This window comes from Choristoneura fumiferana, chromosome Z (assembly GCF_025370935.1).
Source record: "Choristoneura fumiferana chromosome Z, NRCan_CFum_1, whole genome shotgun sequence".
In the NCBI taxonomy this organism is placed as follows: domain Eukaryota; kingdom Metazoa; phylum Arthropoda; class Insecta; order Lepidoptera; family Tortricidae; genus Choristoneura; species Choristoneura fumiferana.
This window is the reverse complement of record NC_133472.1, coordinates 35,078,349-35,099,469: the sequence shown is the minus strand read 5'-3', so window position 1 is coordinate 35,099,469 and position 21,121 is coordinate 35,078,349. Positions and strand designations below refer to the sequence as shown.

The window sequence follows — 21,121 nt, the reverse complement described above, 5'->3', positions numbered from 1 at the left end:
TTTGACTTGGGCTTGACTTACATGCATGACATGTCTGATGTTGGGGTAAAATTTCCATTTTCCTTCCGTGTTGTACCTACAAATAATTTAGATTTTCAGTAAGTTTAGTCTTGGTTTAGTCGTAATTTTGACAGATCGGATCGTTTAATCGAGTCTTGTCTCTGGTTTTCGACCGGATCGATGGTTAGCTCGTTCCGCGCGCTCTGCTGAAGCTACACCTACTGCCCTAGTAGTTGTGCGTGGTTGGTACGTGAGAGGTAGCGCTCGGCGGGATCAAAAATGGCTCTTTTCAGAATTACATCTACGAAATTAGTAGAAGTGCAGGTAAATATTCTTATTAAATTCGTATTTACTATGCTTATAAGGTGGTTTAAGTAACAATTTTGGAAAAGATCTAATTTCTTTTTATAACCTTCGTGGCCACATTTTGAGTTTGTAGTTATGTAATGTTAGTTTTTTCAGAATACAGATTTGTTAATTGTACACTTATATCACGGTTAAAACTTGCATTTTAGACAGTGTTAAGTACTAATCGTGGCCGTTAAATTGCAGTGAATCTTGGTTGCCTACCCGGCGGTCCGGTGAAACATTCCGTAGTTTTCCGCAGCGTGTCCCATTCCATATTGAGTGCCATACGCTTTTTTTTTCAAAAACCGACACGCGTTGTGGACTACACCCATATAAAAAAAGGCTTACTTAGGATTGAAATAAAAATGATCTTGCATGTTGAAAACTTCCTTGCTCATTTTATAACGTTATTACTTGGAGGTCAGCTTCTTTATCATAATGTCCATTCGAAATAAGTACCTATCACTCAGTCTTAGTGTAAATTACAGTTAAGTAAATAAGATTTCGGTAAAAAAATAAAATTTATAAAAGCTTTTTTTTGCTGACTACTTTTTGTTGACTGTACTTTTATTGTCACCCAAACTACATTTGCACACCAAATTTCAAGTCTATGCCATTAACCGTTGAAGAGTTCCGTCCTGTGGAGACAATTCTGACCGGACTACCAGGATGTCACTACCAGATTATTGTATAGTCACACTTTTTGCATAAGTACCAAATTTCAAGTCAATCCAACTACTGGAAGTTGGTCGAATTTAACTTGCAAGATTTGACTACAGACAGACAGACAGTTGGACAACGGGACAGGTGAAACTAAATAAAATTATAGGTAGGTACATATAAAAGTTTTTTTTTTATAATTCTATGCAATCTTACAGTATGTTAGTTATACCTAACAATGTATGTACTAAGTTGTAGCTGGATCATATTTTTATGCACTAGTTAGAAGCATCAACATGATAGGTCATTTTTAAAAGGATATCTGTGGAACAACTTGATGAGGAAGATAATCATGAATATTTGAATATAAATTTATAATTTATTATGTAAATATCATCAATGATTAAAAATTAGATAAAGTTGTAGTTATGTAATATACAATTCACATTATAAACAGAGCCCGTGGAACTATCTGTGAGCTTTGGTCTTGAAATATATTTATTTATTCTAATTAAAATACCGATGTCACCTGATGTGCTTAAGACTACAATTTATTCAGGAATCATTGGTGTTGGTTGGTTTTTATTAAAACATTTATTTATTCTTAAACACTACTTTTGATTTCATAGCAAGATAGAATGTTATCAACATCATTATCAGCTTTCACCTGAACTATTAGGTATGTAAAGACTTAAATAAATTTGGTATTTTTCCATCTCATCAGTCAAGGCTATAATGTATAATCTAAGTTTCTATTACTTTGATTAAACCTAGTAGGGATATAGTATCCTTACAGTACAGTCAATAAAGTACAGTCATTTATTAAATTAATATCCTGAGAAATTTCCTTAATAACCCATGAGATTTTCCACTTCAATTTTCACCTCATTTGCGTGACTCATCTTGAGTTGATGCTATTAGAAATAAAATTATTTTATATATTTTTAATATTTCTGTGAAAATAGATTAAAAGTATTATAACTCATATATATTTAGAATGGGTTAGCTTTCATTTGATTCCCATATTGTTACAATACAAAAATTTTTTTTATTCCTTCGCCATATTTTTTTTCGCAGACGCCATATTGAAATATGATATACCCTATGTGACTCCGACAGTTATGACGAATCCAATGATACCTCATATGTTACAATCCGTCTAGCCGTTTAGGCTGCAGCTAGGACCAAAGAAATGGACATACATATCCACATACATATATACTTACATACATACGCTCGAAAAACATAACCCTCCTTCGGGCAGTCGGGTAAAAATTACCAGAGGATTGATTTACAAGTATATACACGTTAAACTTATATAATATACCTAGCTAGATCGTCAAATAGCAACACCATATACCTATTTCCTTGGTGAGTGGCAGAGTAAAACTTTGGCTTTGTAAAACACTGACCACTTTACTTTGTTTGTAAATACCTACAGCTCTTGAGCGCGGTTGTTGGAATTCCCAGCAAGCGTCTTTCTGAAACATTGACCTTGTGCTGTGCCCGATCTGTGTCAGTGTCACGCACGGTGGCGCTTCGCTATGATAACCAGGCACGTCACTAGTCACTACTAGTCAGTGCCGAAAGAATCGCGTATTTCTATCGTAGAAAAGAAAACGCAATGTTGATGCACACTTAGTGTATAGGTACCTACTTAATACGTCGTAGTAAATTTCCGAAGATATGACGAGCGAGTTGGGTTTAACTCCTATTACGTTTCCGTGACCGTTATGTTCCTTTTTCAAGTCACTCGCGCGAACATTCGTCTGAAACGCTTTCTGATTTGTCTTTCAAAAGTTCTTGAGTTGAGATGGCAACTGTGTCACGTGGAGAGTTGCGGCCGGCAGTGCCGCCACGTTTTCCAGATAACACCAGATGCGGATAATCGTTACATCTATCATGATAACGTATTACGGTTCGTGAAAACTCGCAGATTTCACTATCAGCTCTCCATGACATTCGTTTGCAATTCGTGTCCTCTGCTTCGCCCCCTACTCTAAAGATAAACTCAGGTCATGTATGTTCGCGCTTCGCGCTCGCTCGGCACGCGCCCAAATGTTGACCAGTTAATACCAACGCCAAACAGTGCAGCTTGTACGTATACTTCTAATGCCTTTATATAATATCCTACTGTGCCTTAACAATACTTTTATTAAAATCTCAGGTTATAAATGTACACAAAAACGACTTTTTTTTTATAATTAGACTAAGTATTTGCTTAATATTTTTTTAGTTGAAAAGTTAGCCAACTTTAAATTGCTTATCAGCTTTTAAAATTTTGGCAATGCTACAAAAATTCAACGCCTAAGTAACATTGTCTTTATGAGAAACTCGTACAAAATAGGTTAAAGCACAGACAAATCCTAACTTATCCTGTTAGGGGATGTCTCTCAATAGGATTCCTAGGCTAAGTGGTAATCTGTTTAGTACGGGTTTGTTTGTACCTACTTAACTTTCTTGTACTTAGTGGTTAGGAGTGCTGAGCTAATATCTAGTACGTGGATAGGTATTATGTAAAAATGTTTCATACAAAACGGGTATGAACAGAACACCTCGGACCTTCCTCGGACGGTCCATTGCTGCGCTCTTCAATGTCATGGTCATGGCCATGGCCAAAGCGCCAGCGCTTGCATTCTTACCGAGCATATAAATATCCGCATTTAAAAATTGTACCTTAATCTACCTAGGTAGTTTAACTAATAACCTATTCATCGCAACTTTCTTTATTATTTTATGTCTGAAGAATGTTAACTTACTTAAGTAAGTATATAATGACTAGCTTTAGCCTGTAAATATATTGAATCTTACAAATAACCAAAGTAGTATAGCTATAGCACCCACCAAAAACATGTATAATAGGTATAAGTTTTTGCATTATTCACGTGATTATAATAGTACTTTATATAATACCTTAGAAGCTGGTAGCATTACGAGTCCATTTATTGATTCATACTATCTTATCGATTCATATACTTACTTTTATAGAACGATGCTTTCCTTTATGATTTCGCTATAATATTATAAATAAATAAATACTTACCGCCTGCAGTATACGGTTTCAAATTTATATTGAATACAGCATTAGCCTGCTTTATTCATCATAATGTTATGTAAATTACCGATTCCAAGTTGGGTTGGTTGACGTCGTTGTGCCGTTTAATGAATTAAGTATTGCAAACAAGGAATATAAAAAAACTACTCGGTTTAAGTAATAGAAAAAAGGGCCATTTTGTTCGTAATCGGACCGTTAATCGCTCGACAAATTAAGGTTTAGGTCACTCAGATGTTCGAGTACATAGTAAGCTGCCACTGAGTTCCGGAATGTTGATAGGAAAACGAATACAAACCAGGTGAAGAGGACACTCGTGTGTGTAATGACATGATTGAATGAGTTGTATAAGATAGCAGTTTCGTAAACAACTACGTAGGTATTCAGCTACTCGTGTTATACTGACGTATTACAGTACTATACTATATTCTGTGGTATTACTAAATGGAGGATCACATTTTATCAACTACGGATTGTGTATACCGAAATTATTTTTTACAAGACTATGACATCACTCGGTAGGTAGGTACCTACCTACGTGCTGGGAATTAATACGGATGGAGTATGAATAAGATTTTATTAAAGCCAATGAATGCCGCGTCAAGTTCTTTACACGCTGCGAAAATTGTTGGTGTCCACTTTATTCTCCTTATAACCCCAGACCGCTCTCGATTATCTTGTTAAGAAAAAAAACGTGTCGCAATTTTTTTGACATTTTGCTTTTGCTTACTGAATTTTCCTTATTTGCCTGGCTATTCGAAGGGAATACCTACTTTACTCTATTCCATCTATATTTCCACAGGATGTAACAAACTAACAGCGATATATTTTCAGTAGCCATCATTGCCGTATGAACTTTGTATTGAGTAAGTTACGTAAGAAGTTCAAATTAGACTCGCGTCTTGAGTTTCAATCGATTGTCCGAGCCGGAATTTGAATTAAATATTTTGAGTACTATTTAGTTCAGTTAAAATGCAAATTAGATAACTCCCTGCCATTATGCTTACAATCGAAGCTACTGTGAAACATTTGTTATATTTAAAACCAAACCTCTAGTAAAAAATCAAATTACCCATCTTGAATAGTAGGTATATTAGGGAACTGAAGAAGTTAAACTTGAATTGCCTTATCTCAAGGTACATATCTACATTTTTCCTGTTAGTTGTCAAGGAAATCTTCGTTGATGTGTAATTTCATAGTGTGATGTGACCTCAATCTTAAATTTTTTTGCAACAGTTTCAAGGAAGATATGTACCTACACGAGACGTTGGAATGGAAAATAAATAGAGGCGCACCTGATTGTGCTGCAGTTACACTCGCTATAATAATAGATATTCAAATTCTATGCTATGTATTTCTAATGACTTGCTAATTTGAAAGAAACCTAACAATTTATATTTCTGTAAGTAGTTATTGATTTGTTTTGGTTAAACTACGGAGATACCTACGCTCTCGTCTACTGTTTTGGTATCGAGGTGGTTACAATAATAAAGTCAGACAAATTGTGCACTCTAACATCGCCTTGTCAATTACAATAGGATTCAATTACATTAAAGTGTGGCCGACGCTGGCCCTTCGACGCGTCTGAAGATTGATTTGCAGTCCCGCAATCATTGCTTTGATCGAATTACGTACAGACAAATCAGTGGAGCCGTTTAGTAGATTCGTCATCACGTCACTAGATAGGTGCGACTCGCAGAGGATGATCACCTTGAATAAGCGGGTTTATGTCTCACGAATTGCCTATCGCGTTTGATTTAATTACGGAGTTCACTGTCCAAAGGTCGGTAAAGGCGATCGCTCGCTGGTTTACGTGAATACTTACACGGAATATTTGTCGTTAACCTAATGTGTGTAATACAAATAAAAGAACAGCTAGCACCAATGGCAACAAATTACTGTGTAGTTTTTGCTGACTGATTGCTGCTGACGAAAAATTTAAACAATTGCAAAAGCACTTATTTTATAGAAACTATCTTTTTACTCTTTCTCAAAGATCATGTTTCAGTGTTAACGCGACGATTCGTGTTCAAATGACATTTTAAACATAAAACTTTTTGGATTGTATGCATGCAGTCCTAAAAAGTTTTAAATGTAACACCAAGCAATATCCTTACGAGTTTTTCTTTGTTTACAGAAAGCATGCCCGACGGCATCGATTCTGCTGAGGGGCTTGAGCGCCGAACCCACAAACCTGAAGAGCGTTCTTCAGGAAAAGATCCCCAAAGAGCAGGAGAAGATTCGCGACTTCCGCAAGAAGCATGGCAACACTAAAGTCGGCGAGGTCACAATCGACATGGTCAGTGACACTAGTCCATGACTAAGTATCTAATAGTATCTGCGACTAAGCTTGTTTGCATTTCCAGTTGCACTTTGTATTTAAATTTAACATTTAGCCAACCTACATAGAGTATGAGGGAAATGCGAAATCATTATTAACCTTTTTGCTTTACTTAAAGTACTTTACTACATGTGTATTTTGTGTAGCACTGTGTGAGTGAGATAAAATAAAACGAGTAATTTATGCACTCAAAATAGTCAAGTAAGCTGAGAAGTTACAGCACAATGCATAGTGCCTGCCAAATTAGCACTTTAGTTATTGTTTTAGTGCGACCTATTTTGTGGGATGACCATCAATTTTAATTAATTTGGACAGTCAGAATCAAATCAAGGTTTATCCTAATGTTTCAATAGATGTACGGCGGAATGCGTGGCATCAAGGGTCTGGTCTGGGAAACCTCAGTGCTGGACGCTGATGAAGGCATCCGTTTCCGTGGCATGTCCATCCCCGAATGCCAGAAGGCCCTGCCGAAGGCCAAAGGAGGCGAGGAGCCTCTGCCCGAGGGTCTCTTCTGGCTGCTCGTCACTGGGGACGTGCCTACCGACGCGCAAGTCAAAGCTCTATCCAAAGAATGGGCCCAGAGGTAACAAAACAAATAAGATACCATGGTAATAATATGGTCTTCCACTATTTTGTCTTGTGAATTTGTTATTTAGTCTGTCTGTCTATGATATGAACATATGAAAATTCATTCTGCCTATTTTGAGTCTTTAAAACTTTGTTAAATTATCTTACAGCTTAAAAAGCTGTAATAAGCTTATAATTAAATGAATGATTGTTAGTACCTGTTGCCATGCAAGTTGATAAGTTTTATATCCCGCCATGTTGAACCCTCTCTAACAAGGCTGGGACGATAGAGAACTACTTGGCGACAAATAAAAATGACAAAACGCCTTGGGACTTATGATCAACACGTGCGTGCCAATAATATGTCATGAACGGGATGGTGATAGCACCGCGGCTATCGCGTGATGTCGACGATAACCTTGTATTGACATAGCTGCTGGGCTACTACGAAACTCGAAACTCGAAGTTCGTGTCGTGCTGTCCCTCTGACATACTATTTAATACGAGAGCGAGAGGGATCACACGACACGAACTTCGAGTTTCGAGTTTCGTAGTAGCCCTGCTGGATGAACTTCTGGATAAAGTTTAATAACATTTTCACTATCACATTATAATCTTGTTTAAACGCCGTCCGCATGGGACTGCGGTCAATATTAGAGACTTAACTGTTTTATTTATTAACCATAAAATAAACTGTTAATAAAAAAAAAAACAATCCACGAACGTGCAGTGAATTGTAAATTCTGAGAATCGTACACTCATTTTATTATGGTACATATACCTATATACCTTTTTATTGGACATTCTTTGAACCATACAATTTTCCTGTTGTAAAACTCGACACTGTGATCAGCTTTTGAAGTAGACAGAAACGGCAAACATTGAATGCTAATGCATATCGAATTTTATGACGTAAAACGAAACTAAACAATTTTTGTTTTTGTAATCCAAGAGGGAATGAAGTTTTTAATAAGAATAATTTTTGATTATTCTAGTCAGTGTTACATTAAAAGTCTACGAGAGTGTGAAAATCGACTAAGAGTTTCAGTTTAATAAAACCGGCCAAGAGTGTATCGGACACGTCTAAGATAGCCTTAGCGCCTAAGGGTAGTCGTTACGAAAAAATAAAGTTTTATTTTTTTAAGATTTCGTATTTTGTGCGGAATCTTCCAAGTTTAAGTATATTTATACCTTAGGGCCCGGGCCCACTGAGCGTCTTTTGAGCGTCATCGTCTAGTAAACGCCCGCGCAGCGCCGACGGCGCCGCGACGCCAGTGACGTCTTTCGGACGCCAGCGTCTCATTAACGTCCGCGCAGCGTCGACGCGGCGTCCGCGCAGCGTCGCCTCGACGTCAGGTGGTGACTGTCAGATACCGATACGTGTCAGCGCCAGCGCAGCTCCCCCTCCCCCGGGACTCGCCGCTAATGACAGTAAAATTAAAATATTTGTCATTAACTTATATTTCCATTCTTCCCGTTTCTTTCCCGTGCCACTACAACGATAGTTTTTTGGTGCATAAGCCATAGTTGACAACTTGACATGACAGTCTTAGAGCGACCGCTGAGCGTAGGTAGGTATAAAAAGTGAAGTACATTCAGGAGATTGACTTCTGAACTATCTGTGTTTTGTGGTTAAAGTCAGTCAGAAGATAACACATCATGTCGGAAATGCAGTCATCGACAGGAGACGAGTTTGACATTGAACTTTTTATACAACAAATACAAAACTGTCCTGTAATCCATACTATATTATATAAATGCGAAAGTGTGTGTTTGTGTGTACGTTTGTCCGTCTTTCAAGTCGAAACGGATCGACGGATCGACGTGATTTTTGGCATAGAGATAGTTTATGGGCCAGAGGCTACTTTTTATCACGGAAAAATGCACAGTTCCCGAGGGAACAGCGCGCGATAACCGAATTCCACGCGGGCGAAGCCGCGGGCAAAAGCTAGTATGGGAGATGTCTAAAAGAGATTACAGTGATCGTGTTCTTAAAAGAAAGGCTTGGGAAGAGATATGCAAATATTCTCATTGGCGCTAATGTTTCAACTGAGGCTGTCGAAATGCGTGGATTGCATTGCGCTCTGTCCGTCGCAGTGACGCTATGCGAGCGCTGACAAGACGCTGACGGTCGACGAACGCTATTGACGCCGCGTCGACGTTGCGCGGGCGTTAACGAGACGCTGGCGTCCGAAAGACGCCACTGGCGTCGCGGCGCCGCAACGTGAACTTTACGTCTCGGCGCTGCGCTGCGCGGGCGTTTACTACACGCCGACGCTCGAAAGACGCTAAGTGGGCCCGTGCCCTTAGGCTGTTACATACTCTTAAACTACTAATAATTCTCAAGCAAACTTGGCGCTTATATTTTTTCTTGTAAATTTGATATACTTACTACCACACTGGATTTTTTCAAACCAACAGTTTAGTTTTTAGAGGGGAAGGCGGACGCTCGATTTTAAATAAAATTAGCACTTTAATATTAAATATTTCGCGAAAACATCACTGAATCGAAAATCCGTATTTTTTTATGAATTGAGTAGGTAGACCCTGGATATAGAATAGCTACGGTTCGAATCTAGTATTATAACGTCGCGTAATTTTGTGTAGGGCCGAGCTTCCTGCACACGTTGTGACTATGCTGAACAACATGCCCAGCAAGTTGCACCCCATGTCCCAGTTCTCCGCAGCAGTCACCGCCCTCAACAGCGAGTCCACCTTCGCGAAAGCTTACAGCGAGGGTGTACACAAGTCCAAGTACTGGGAGGTAAGTGATAATAATAATTCTAGTATCAATTTTGGAATATGACACATATCAAACTTAGCTTTAATTTCTTACAAATCTAACTGTGTGCTTGTAACACAGCAGTGTATAAATATAGTAGTGTTGACGAGCATCGACGTAGATCATAAACATAATATTACTAGCGTAAATAGACTTACACAGTGGTGCGAGTGAAGAATCCGATCCTTACGGCATAAGCTATGTGTGGGAAAGAGATAAAATCAAAATGACAGCGTGACCCGTTTTGAATCAGTGAGCCTCCTTTCTGCTCCTGTCAAAATTTTCTTCGTATTTGTTTTGTGTTTTTTTCTGCAATCCTTTCGATTTTTTGCATAAAACGGTAGGATTCCAGAATGGTGTCGTGTTCTGTGTTGAGTTGTGATACAACCTACTGCCATAACCCAAATAAACATACATTTCACTGGTAAATATGATTGTACAAGTACCATTTTCATAGCTCTTATTTTCATTGAATGTATTCTCAAATTTACTTATTAATATGCTAATATGAAGCGGTAAACAGTCTTATTTCATAAATATGGCTTGATTTCTAATTATGTATTAAATAAAAATATATTGTATCCGTGAACTTGAGCGTAGTTTGAATATTTTTTATCGATACCTATATCGATATTCTTCCAATAAATTTTGGTTTTAAAATTTGTAGCTACTTTTCTCCGATTTAAAGATTTGAGAAAATATAAGTAAAATAACTTAACATTGAGAATTTAATGATTTTAAGTAAATAAAGTAATAACTATTATTATAATAACTATTTGTTTACAAACAAAAATTCAGTGTTTTGTTTAGGGTTTCGTACCCAAATGGTGCCAAACGGGACCCTATACTAAGCCTCCTCTGTCTGTCTGCCGTAGAGCTGTATCGTATAATCGTGTGAAGTCAATTTAGCGATAATTTTCATACGTTTCGTTCGAGCCATTATTAATATTGAGATAACAATTGGACTTTCGTGCCACGCTAACTAAAAATACCTTAAGTGTTCATTAAAGCTAGTAGGTGCGTATCTTGTTTGTGTTTTATTCATAGCTTATTATTTACACTCTTGACATACGAATATAGGTACCATCAGCCAAATATGTGGTCTACCACCCTAAAGCTGATAATCGTTTGCAAGTCATAAAACAATAATTCCAATAGACGTGTCTGTCAACTTGAAAGTTCGACTTTAGCGACATATTCATTTGATAGGAACTTGTTTAAAAATTGGTAGACCACTTATTTGGCTGATGGTACCTACCTAACTGTCTAGTGTAAAGTTAACGACGAGTGACATGAGTGGGAGTGACAGATATTTACTGGCAATTTTTTAAAATTTAGAAATGTTTATAAAGTTTCTAGTACCTACTTTACAGCAACAGCCCTTAAGATTTATTTGAACTGTGTACCTTACCTATATGACGATACCCGATATACGGGGATACCGGGGATGCGGACATGTCCGGGATGTAGAGGAATTAAGAACAAAACAGGGACTTTTGGGGAATTAGGCAGTTAAGTCTACACAAATTGCTTTGTTAAATGACAGATTCATATGCGTATGACAGATGACAGAGCCTACATTATTTCTACTTTTGGCCACTATTAGCGCTGCGATAGATTTCATTACCCCCACCTAGTACTTCGCACCCAGCCAATAGTGGCGTGCCAAGTCGTAGCGTTGGCCGTGAATGGTCCATTATATTTTTACAAGCTTTTATTTTATTTAACAGTATGTGTACGAAGATTCCATGAACCTGATCGCCAAACTGCCGGTGATTGCGGCGACCATCTACCGCAACACATACCGTGATGGCAAAGGCATCGGCGCCATCGACGACAACAAGGATTGGTCGGCCAATTACTGCACCATGCTCGGCTTCGACGACCCTCAGTTTACCGAGCTGATGCGTCTGTACCTCACCATCCACAGGTTAGTACATCAAGCTACTCGTAGTAGGTAGATCATATTATTAGGGACTGCTGCAGATAGATTGAGCGCTAATGTCACCTATAGGTAAATGACCTAAGCCTTGCATTTTCATGTGCGTACTACAAAGAGATATCGATACAGCTAGTCATAACTTAACTCTTTTTCTCTGAAACCACTAACCTAACCTAACCTAACAGAGTTCTTGACCATTTAAAAATGTATGAAAAAAGTATGGTTGTAGCGGGAAAAAAAATATGACTAACATTATGACTTATGAAATTATGGCAGTCGAAAGGATCCCACATATTTCAGTAGCTGTAGCTGTATCGCCTGTATCTATCTTTGTAGTCGACTGTACCTGTAGTCCTAAATCGCCTAGACTTGTGTCGCTTAAGTTAGCAAATGTTATAAATCGCGCTGTAACACGGCTTGATCGGATAATACGACAAACGGTGATTTAAATAATAATAAAAAGCTTGTTAATGATGGCATACAGGTAGTAGTCGATGTTATTCACTACTGTTTGCTTCACTCAACTATTAAGGTGATTTTCCACCAGAGAGGCGAGAGTGGCGAAACGAGACGAGGCGAGACGAAAATTGAAATTTGTATGGCGGCGCCCGCAGCGGCTCGCGGCGGGCGCGCGAGAGTGCATACAAATTTCAATTCTCGTCTCGCCTCGCCGGTCGAAAATCAACATTAGAATATGCTATCTATCACGGATTGATATTCACTAACGCAAGCAATCCTTAAAATAGACGAGACGTTGTTGAACGCAAATAACGTGGAAGTGCCCGGTTTCAGTCGAAAGACTTCTCGAAATGGAGATGTAAGATGATTCGATAGTCTCGTATTATAATCTTGTAGCCCATTTTTGCGTCAAATGTACCTACATTGATCTAAACAATGACCGCGCAGCGGTCATCAGAGTCTGCTTTTAGCATATTACCTACTTTGTAACAGCCAAGATTTCGCAGTCTCGAGCTTGAGAAAAATCTTCTGAATAAAACTGTGACCTTAAGTACGACCAGCCAAGTAGTTAACTCCACTGTAGTGCTGAGTAAAAGAGAAAACAACAGGTGTTACATATACATAACAGCATGCTTAGAACATTAATTTTGTTAATACCTGTACCTACATGTAAATTAGCTACTGTTGATGCTACTATACTGTATAAACCGTGAGTTGTTACTTCCCTGCTCTGAACTGACTGATGTTAAGGTTAAGTTTTCATCATTGTGTTATTGTAAACATTATGGGAGTTACCTTTGATAGATAACCCATCCATAAAGTCTTCAATAGGGATTACTCATGCATGGTATGATAACATTATCATATAAAGAAATACAACATTATGACGGGGGCTTACATGTGACGCTTGTGTCGACCGACACTCCTCACTTAATTATTTTACTCATTCATTATATAATATATGACTATAGTATCCGTAATGATGATGAAGATGAGTAATATAAAAGATAGCACCAACTGCCAATTTAGATGCAATTTATTGCCAAACAATTTAGATTCTTATTTATGCTATTGAAAGTAGAATCAGATAACTTTGCAAACAAAGCATACACTAATTAATAATGATAATAATTAGGTTACTATAATACAAAAGTTTGAAGTTTTTGTTGTAGAAATATGTATTTTACATTGAACAATGCAAATAATAGTATGAAATGTCTGAACTAAGAAACTTATTCAAAATACATACATAGTGTTGTTTCTAAGCGGTCGTGAATTGTTGTCACGTGTCTGATGGATGATAAACGGTAATATGTATGTAACTCAGCAATGCGAAATTATAAGGCTTTTTCACGTCACGAGTGTGGTGTCCTTCATTCTAATACCCTAGTACAAAAGATGATGTGCTGTTTGTTGTGTGCTGGAGTGATGTTATCTTATCTAACTTTATGCTGTATTGTATGTATCTAACCCACACTTTAATTATGACTGCAATGCGATTTAAGAAATCTTATTAGGTACTCTCCTAGTAACCAATGCGCCTTACATGAGCGATTAGTTACAATAAGTACACTTATTCTCATTTTAAATAGCACGCGAATAAATTAATGAGTATTTTGTGCTCGTTCACATAGGGCAGCCTTACTCTTCTGGCAGTTGGAGATAGCTATATTTTTTGCGAGCTTATTCAACATAATTAAATATAAAGGCTGACCAGAATTATAAACAACCTCGCCATATAGTGGAAAATCAATAGAAGTAATTTCCTGCACTGGTAACAATAAATTCAAATGTCATCTGTCTATTGCTGTCAAAGTTTAACATTGTTTGCGCGTCGTATTTTAAAGTGTTATTTTGTGTATGTGTGCGTTTAAATGCCAAAGATTATCCATAGTCTTGGAAGGAAAATAATTCACAATGTATAAAAGTATTTGTCATAGAAAAAGTCTGGAGGATTACAAAATATTCCTTTAAATAACATCACCAACACAGTTGTCAATATGACTGGTAGGTACCGTATAGTAAGTGTAAAGAATTTTGCAATATAAAACGTAGAAGTGCTGCCCTCGCGTCAAGTATTTTATATTCCTGGTCAGCCTATAACTGAGAATTGAGTTTAGCTTAACTTAGCCGATGTATAACAAGACTCTCGTCTTCAATCCGTCAGTGACAATTGCAACTCAATATCTACACCAAGCTTGCCTAGGGGTGGTATGATTTCGGTATAAAAACATCATTTAAATATAGGTCTAAAACACGCATGTTACCTTCTTTGAATTGAAACCCTCTGTGACCCTTGCTATGATTGATGCTCTTTAAGATATCTCTCGACCATAAAATGTTTTTAGTCAAGTGATGATTACTTTATGACTTTATCTATTTTCGTGCAGCGACCACGAGGGTGGCAACGTGTCCGCGCACACCAGCCATTTGGTGGGCTCTGCTCTGAGCGACCCCTACCTATCCTTCGCCGCTGGTCTCAACGGCCTCGCTGGACCTCTCCACGGACTTGCCAACCAAGAGGTAACTATGCTATGCAAAGTGTTCGGACGTCGGTGCTTCTGAACTACAAGCTGTGAAAATATCGCACACTGTTAGTCGCGTCTTTTGACTTCGCCATCGGTGGTGAGGCAGCTTTAATCTACCAGTCTGTGTACAGTCAAGGCTACAAAGTACAAAAATATGTATACACGACTTTATGCACTTAACATTAAGGCCGTGTATACATATTTTTGCAACTTTGGCCGTGTCGATATCTTTGCCCTTGACTGTACAGTGGCAGAAATTTAATCATCAACATGACCCAGAGTGGAACCTTTGTGCTACTAATGTCATGTTGACATCTCATACTTTTGTCAAGGAAATCATAGTGAAATTGATTATTAAAAGGTTAGGTTATGGTTTAATTTGTTAGAATGTACTGCAGCTTTTTTGTTGAAAATAAAAATTGTTGTCTCTATACCTGTATACTCGTAATTACATAGAAATCCATTGGTTGGTCGAGGGCGGAAAAATAAATAAATAAGCGCTAATGTTGAATTACGCCAAGTACTTACTAGAAATAATATTTTTGAAGAAATAAACATTGTTAACGTTATATTAAATGTGACTTTGGACTCGTTTTACATGGATTAGATAAAGTATGTACGATTAACTGATATAATTAGAACACTGCAATACTTTGACGTTGAAACAATCATATTCACGTCTGTGAGAGGCATCAGGTACTGTGTTGTTCACAGTTTGTAATGAAGTGCCACTTGTATCAACAATTCAAAAAGAAGATAATAGCCACATTTCTTGTCATTCTTCGTCATTCTTTGACTACGGTTTCTGTAAAAAAATGACATTGAGACGGGCTAGACAATGCTAGCTTTGTATACCGATGTTTTAATTCATCAATATGCGCAAATCTTTAACAGATAAACCGATTTTAAGAGAATGAGTTATACGTGGAGCGGCCAAGGTGGTCAAAATAACGGTACATACACTATTAAGGTGTTAGTTCATGTATCGATATTTTTGATCACTTAGGCCGCTCCGAAATATTTGTAAGTACTCCAAAGTCTTTTATAATACTTTTTTAAAGTCTAATCGTAAGCTATGAGCAGCTCTTACTGAGACCGTAAATATAAAAAAAAACAATGTTAAATTAATAACTCGCAAAATAATAAACTTACATGAGACTTTAACCTTGAAGATATTTATAGTATAGACTCTAATATTGAAACGCTATTTACGCCTCAACTGAACACATCTTTGAAGCTATATTATACCTCGATATGACAGATTTATTTACTTACAATTACGTCGTAAAAACGTCCTACCGTCATCATACGACCAGGACCCTATTTTAAAAGTAATTCTAAAATACATAATTGGGATGCACCAAAAAAAATAACCAATAGTTTTTATCTTATTTTTGGAAAGAATAGGATATTTTAAGATACCATTTTCATTGATTTTGAATTTGGATGAGTATTAATTTTTTTATACATTTTTACGGAATACGCTGGATGACGTCACAGTGAGACAGCCACATTCCATTGCCTGGAAAAATTCAGGTCGTACATAACATAATCTGTGGCATTACAATTTGACAATAATTCAAGCACAGTTTAGGGTCCTAAATGAACCATGACAAATAGTTTTATTTTATTTCTCTTATTTTAGCGTCGATTATTCCTTTGTTTATTTAATGGTCTGATAGTAAATAGATATCTTTTAAAAATCTGATATTTAAATTCTTTTGTATTTACTTGTAACATAGTAATTTAATAATTTAATTTGTAAAAATACATTGGGAATACTCGTATACATTTCGGGCTTTACGATAAATGACAACTGTTTAAGGCCAGTTGCGCATCATGTGATTAAAGTTCTATCTTTGTCACTCTTTGCTAATATAAGCAGGACAGGAACATTTCAAACTGTCAATTTGCTTAAGAGTGTAGACCTGCTGTATAACTGCCTTTGTGACGAGATACTCCAGGGGTCAAATGAGGGTCATTACTTAAATTTTGTTTATTTAAATCAGTTTATCACATTTTTGGAATCTGATTTCTGAAAACGCTTCACGAAGCCTATTTCTCCAAATGGTTTTCGATTTATTATATGTTGTCAAAAATTGGGACATCCCAATTGTTGAGTGTTTACAAAAAGAACTATATGTAAACCAATTCCATCGCACCCAATCCGTTTTGTATGATCCCAGGTGCTTGTATGGCTCGAGAAACTCCGCAAACAGGTTGGCGACAACTTCACCGAGGAGCAGCTCAAAGAGTTCATCTGGAAGACCTTAAAGTCGGGACAAGTTGTGCCCGGTTACGGCCACGCCGTGCTCAGGAAGACTGACCCTAGGTATGTATAATTAAATGATATCTTTTATTCTTAACCATGATCCGACATTGAATATAGATTATAGCGGAACTGACACTTTCATTTAAAATTATTTTGAATTAAATTTTTTGCAACTGGTGTGAATCAGGTTTATTTTAATATTGCTATGTTTAAATCATCAGTCGTTAGAAGTGAAACATGTTTCTTTTTGAATATTTTCGTGCCTACATATAACTAAAATAACTTATATTTCGCTATTTGTATATTTTGTAATGACAAAATCATTACTTAAGTATATGTAACAAAGATACTGAAGGGATTGTACATTAATTTTAATCCCTGACGAGTAATATGTTCCCGTGGAATGTAGACTATATCGTGAGCAATAGCTATGCACCATATTTTTAAATATCTGTACTGATTTGTTTGTTTATAAATGTTTTATCCAGGTATACGTGCCAGCGCGAGTTCGCCCTGAAGCACCTGCCCAACGACCCTCTGTTCAAGCTGGTCGCTGCCATCTACAAGGTCGTGCCTCCGATCCTAACTGAACTCGGCAAGGTCAAGAACCCCTGGCCCAACGTGGACTCTCACTCTGGTGTCCTCTTACAGGTAAATCCATTACAACGCATAAGCATAGTGTAAAATTACAACTAATGAGGCTTGACAACGAAGTGTGGAGCGCGCTGTGTCCTCTCCAACGCTTATTTGCAGACCGCAGTGCGTCCGATCTTAATGTGTGTGAAGTCCCCAGTCCGCACTGGGCCCGCGTGAGAACTATGCCCCAAGCCTGTGAGAGAGGACCTGTGCTCTGCAGTGGGGCGTATATAGGCAGAGATGATGATGATGATGATGATGATGATGATGATGAATAATTAAATGCTTAATGTGAGTGTTATGATTATGACCTGACATGTGTTAAACACATGTTTAACGGTTGTTGAACAGCTTTGCTAGTAGTTTTGTGCAAAATATAAATAACCTACTCGCGTGTCAGTCGTTTGATTAGCGAGCCGGCGAGCGTTATCAAACACGTTCGTTGTGCAATGCGTGTCCGCGCTAAAGTGGCGGAAATAAAATAAGCCTTTAGTTTTGATGTTGTTGTTTTTAAAATTATGCTCCTTTTAATCGATTTTCTATTTGAATGATTGCATATCGTAACATTTATTTGTAGCTGGACAAGTAATACATATATCGTTACTACATGAAAAAAAATCCTACTGTACAATGGGTTATTTTTCTGAGTGAACTTTATGAACATTATTTCATAGTTCATCTTTGTTGACCTATTGATTTGAGATACGAGATTTTTTCAAAGCAATGAGTGCGCGACAGAATGGTACTCCATTTGGCTGCGAGTTTCGTCACCGCAGCGGCGTGTGGTAACAGTGATAACCGCCTAATATGCGCATAGACATCTGATCATAATTTACATTGTTGTTTAGTTTATATTTGACATTATTATTATAAATAGTTCAATATTATTTTGATCACGATCACAATACCTAAAAAGCGGAATTACTTTATTGATTGTAATCTTAAACGCTATGGGACTAAGAAGCAAATCTGTCATCTCTATTGCTAATTACATAAGATTAAAGATGCCAACTATTGGGACAGTAACTAGCACTCGTACGTTTACATTATGTCTACATTTTGCGCTAGTAGCAAAAAAAAAACAGTTGGAGCGTTGTGTGACGAGATTGTCCGTTTGTTGCAGTATTACGGTCTGACGGAGATGAACTACTACACGGTAATGTTCGGAGTTTCGCGAGCGCTGGGCGTGCTCGCGCAGATGGTATGGTCGCGCGCACTCGGTCTGCCCATCGAGCGGCCCAAGTCTCTCAGCACTGATATGCTCATCAAACAGTACGGCAAGTAACCACCCCCACACCGCACAGAATTGAACAACTAACAGTTCGATTCACACCAAAAACGAGTCAAATGGCGCACACGCGCCACAGATCAATCGGTCACCTAGAACTTTAATAATTTATTATTCATTTAGTAGTAAGCGTAAGTGATGCATTTTTTGATAGCTGTTTAAATTTTTAATAATTATTATTGTTGACGTATAAAGTTAGCAAATGTTGCTACGTCCCGTGTACTTATTTCTGTGATGATATTATTGTTTAAAGTTATATATATATTTTGTAAATTATTATTATTCGCAAATCATGTTTGTTATATTATATAACGAGTATCAAATTGACTAGTGGTGTGATTCAGCTGCCAACCTCACGTAACTGCCGTTAACGAACGAACTCCATAGTGTTGTAGAAGTCGTGTGTAATTTATAAGGCGGTATGCTGTGCATACTGTTCCATAGAAAATTAAAAGTAAATTAAAATATTACCATCATCTACAATGTATTGATTGTGAATAAACAACTTTGTAGTCGACTCAGTATTCTTTTCTGACCATTTAACATCAATAAATAGCTCTTTACAACATTGTATCGGAGACAATAGAATATTAATAGTACGCATATTTCTAGTTGTCGCCCTAGGGTGGCGCTTAGCCGCATAGGTATCTATCTAGTGGGGTAATAGGGGAACTGGTTTACATAGAGAAATAGATCATACTTCGCTATACTTTCCTATGATACACTTAAATTATTATGTCACATCAAGCTTTGTATTTTCAGATTTATCAGCGTAATTGTAGGTTATATCTTATTAAGTTACCAAAGTATTTTACAAGCTTGTAAACGTACGTCACTATTGTCATTGATTTATTTCAATAACTAGGGAGGGCCGTAGCACGCCTTACGTCTCCGCCGCAAGGCGAACCACTATCCTCAGTCACTGCAAAGAAGGGTGCTACGGCCTGACTATGAAGCCAAATTATAAATTACTTTGTATCTTTCTTCTATTTAGAGCTAGAACAAGTATTTATTATCACCTTTGTCCGACCTAATGTGGGCCTGGGGAGCTAGGATATCGTAGACCTCATTACATAGTGAATTCATTGCTATTTATTCATGTCATTTCATGTAGTTTCGAGGGCCTTACGCCTTGTTGGATACAGCGGGTAAGTTAGTTGATTTATCAATCAGCAAATGGAGTGTCATAACAAGACGCGATCCAATAATTTGACAATACTAAAAATAAATTGGTACGGTGTAGTACTCGATTGTATTATTTCTTTACCCTCTTCATTGCTGTAGACTGGTAAGTTTTATTGTACGTATCCTTGTTGCACAATTTAGACAAAACAAATGGTGTATTCAGACTTAACTAAATCTTTGAAAGGCTAAATATCAAACCAGCCGTCAAATCTTCAGCCAATGCCTGCTTCTGCTTCAATAAATGCCTGCAAGCTGAAATTTACTATTTACATGTCGTCAATACTTTGAAAGGATCTCTTATCTTAAATGAATACGTCAATAAAATTGACTCTTGAAATAATATTGATAAAGATCATTCTGAAAAATTGTCGATTCGAAGTTCGTACCGTTATGCTTTTTTAAAAGTAGTAACTCTATGTACATACGTTAACCCCTAAATTATCAAAATTCAAAAAAAAAAAATTTCTTCATAAAAAAAATACAAAAATATAGTCTTGAATTATGTTCACTGTGGCGAACACTGTCAATTTCAGCGTAAGATTCTTAAGTAAATTTCGGCTTGCAGTGCTTTGACGGCTCACGGTGCGACCAAACCACTGTTTAAAAAACGGTGACTGCACGGAATCGCAGTGACGCACCGTATGCGCACCGTTTTTATCGCATGCTCTCCACACCGCTGCTTAAAATACGGGATCGCAGTGACGTGTCGTAAACTTCAGGTCTTTAACGAACAAAAGTCGTGACGTTTACGGCACGTCACTGCGATTCCGCACCGTTTGTGTATTTTAAGCAGCGGTGTGGAGAGCATGCAAAAAAAAGGTGCGCATACGATGGGTCACTGCGATTCCGTACCGTTACCGTTTTTTAAGCAGCGGTTTGGCCGCACCTTAATTTGAAATTGGTTAGCGTTATTTTATGTTGATGCGGCATGCGCTTATTTACCTTGGCTAATGTTACAAGATTCGGCTGATGTCTTGAGCCTTACAAGTTAAGGTTTAGTGAAGCCATGTGTTCGCCTTATTGAGTGCGTTGAATGTACAACCGGGTATTTGTCGACCCAG

At 37.5% G+C, this 21,121-nt stretch overlaps 1 protein-coding gene across 1 annotated transcript; it reads left to right on the top strand.

The window, feature by feature from the left end:
- Positions 1–198: 198 nt before the first annotated feature.
- kdn (citrate synthase) lies at positions 199–20,120 on the top strand. The gene is made up of 9 exons (XM_074098475.1): positions 199–324; positions 6,198–6,359; positions 6,755–6,984; positions 9,576–9,732; positions 11,481–11,680; positions 14,542–14,674; positions 16,866–17,011; positions 17,440–17,602; positions 18,711–20,120. Exons 1-9 carry the CDS (start codon positions 280–282, stop codon positions 18,870–18,872), a joined length of 1,398 nt encoding a protein of 465 aa, XP_073954576.1. The 5' UTR covers positions 199–279; the 3' UTR covers positions 18,873–20,120.
- The last annotated feature ends 1,001 nt before the right edge of the window (positions 20,121–21,121 follow it).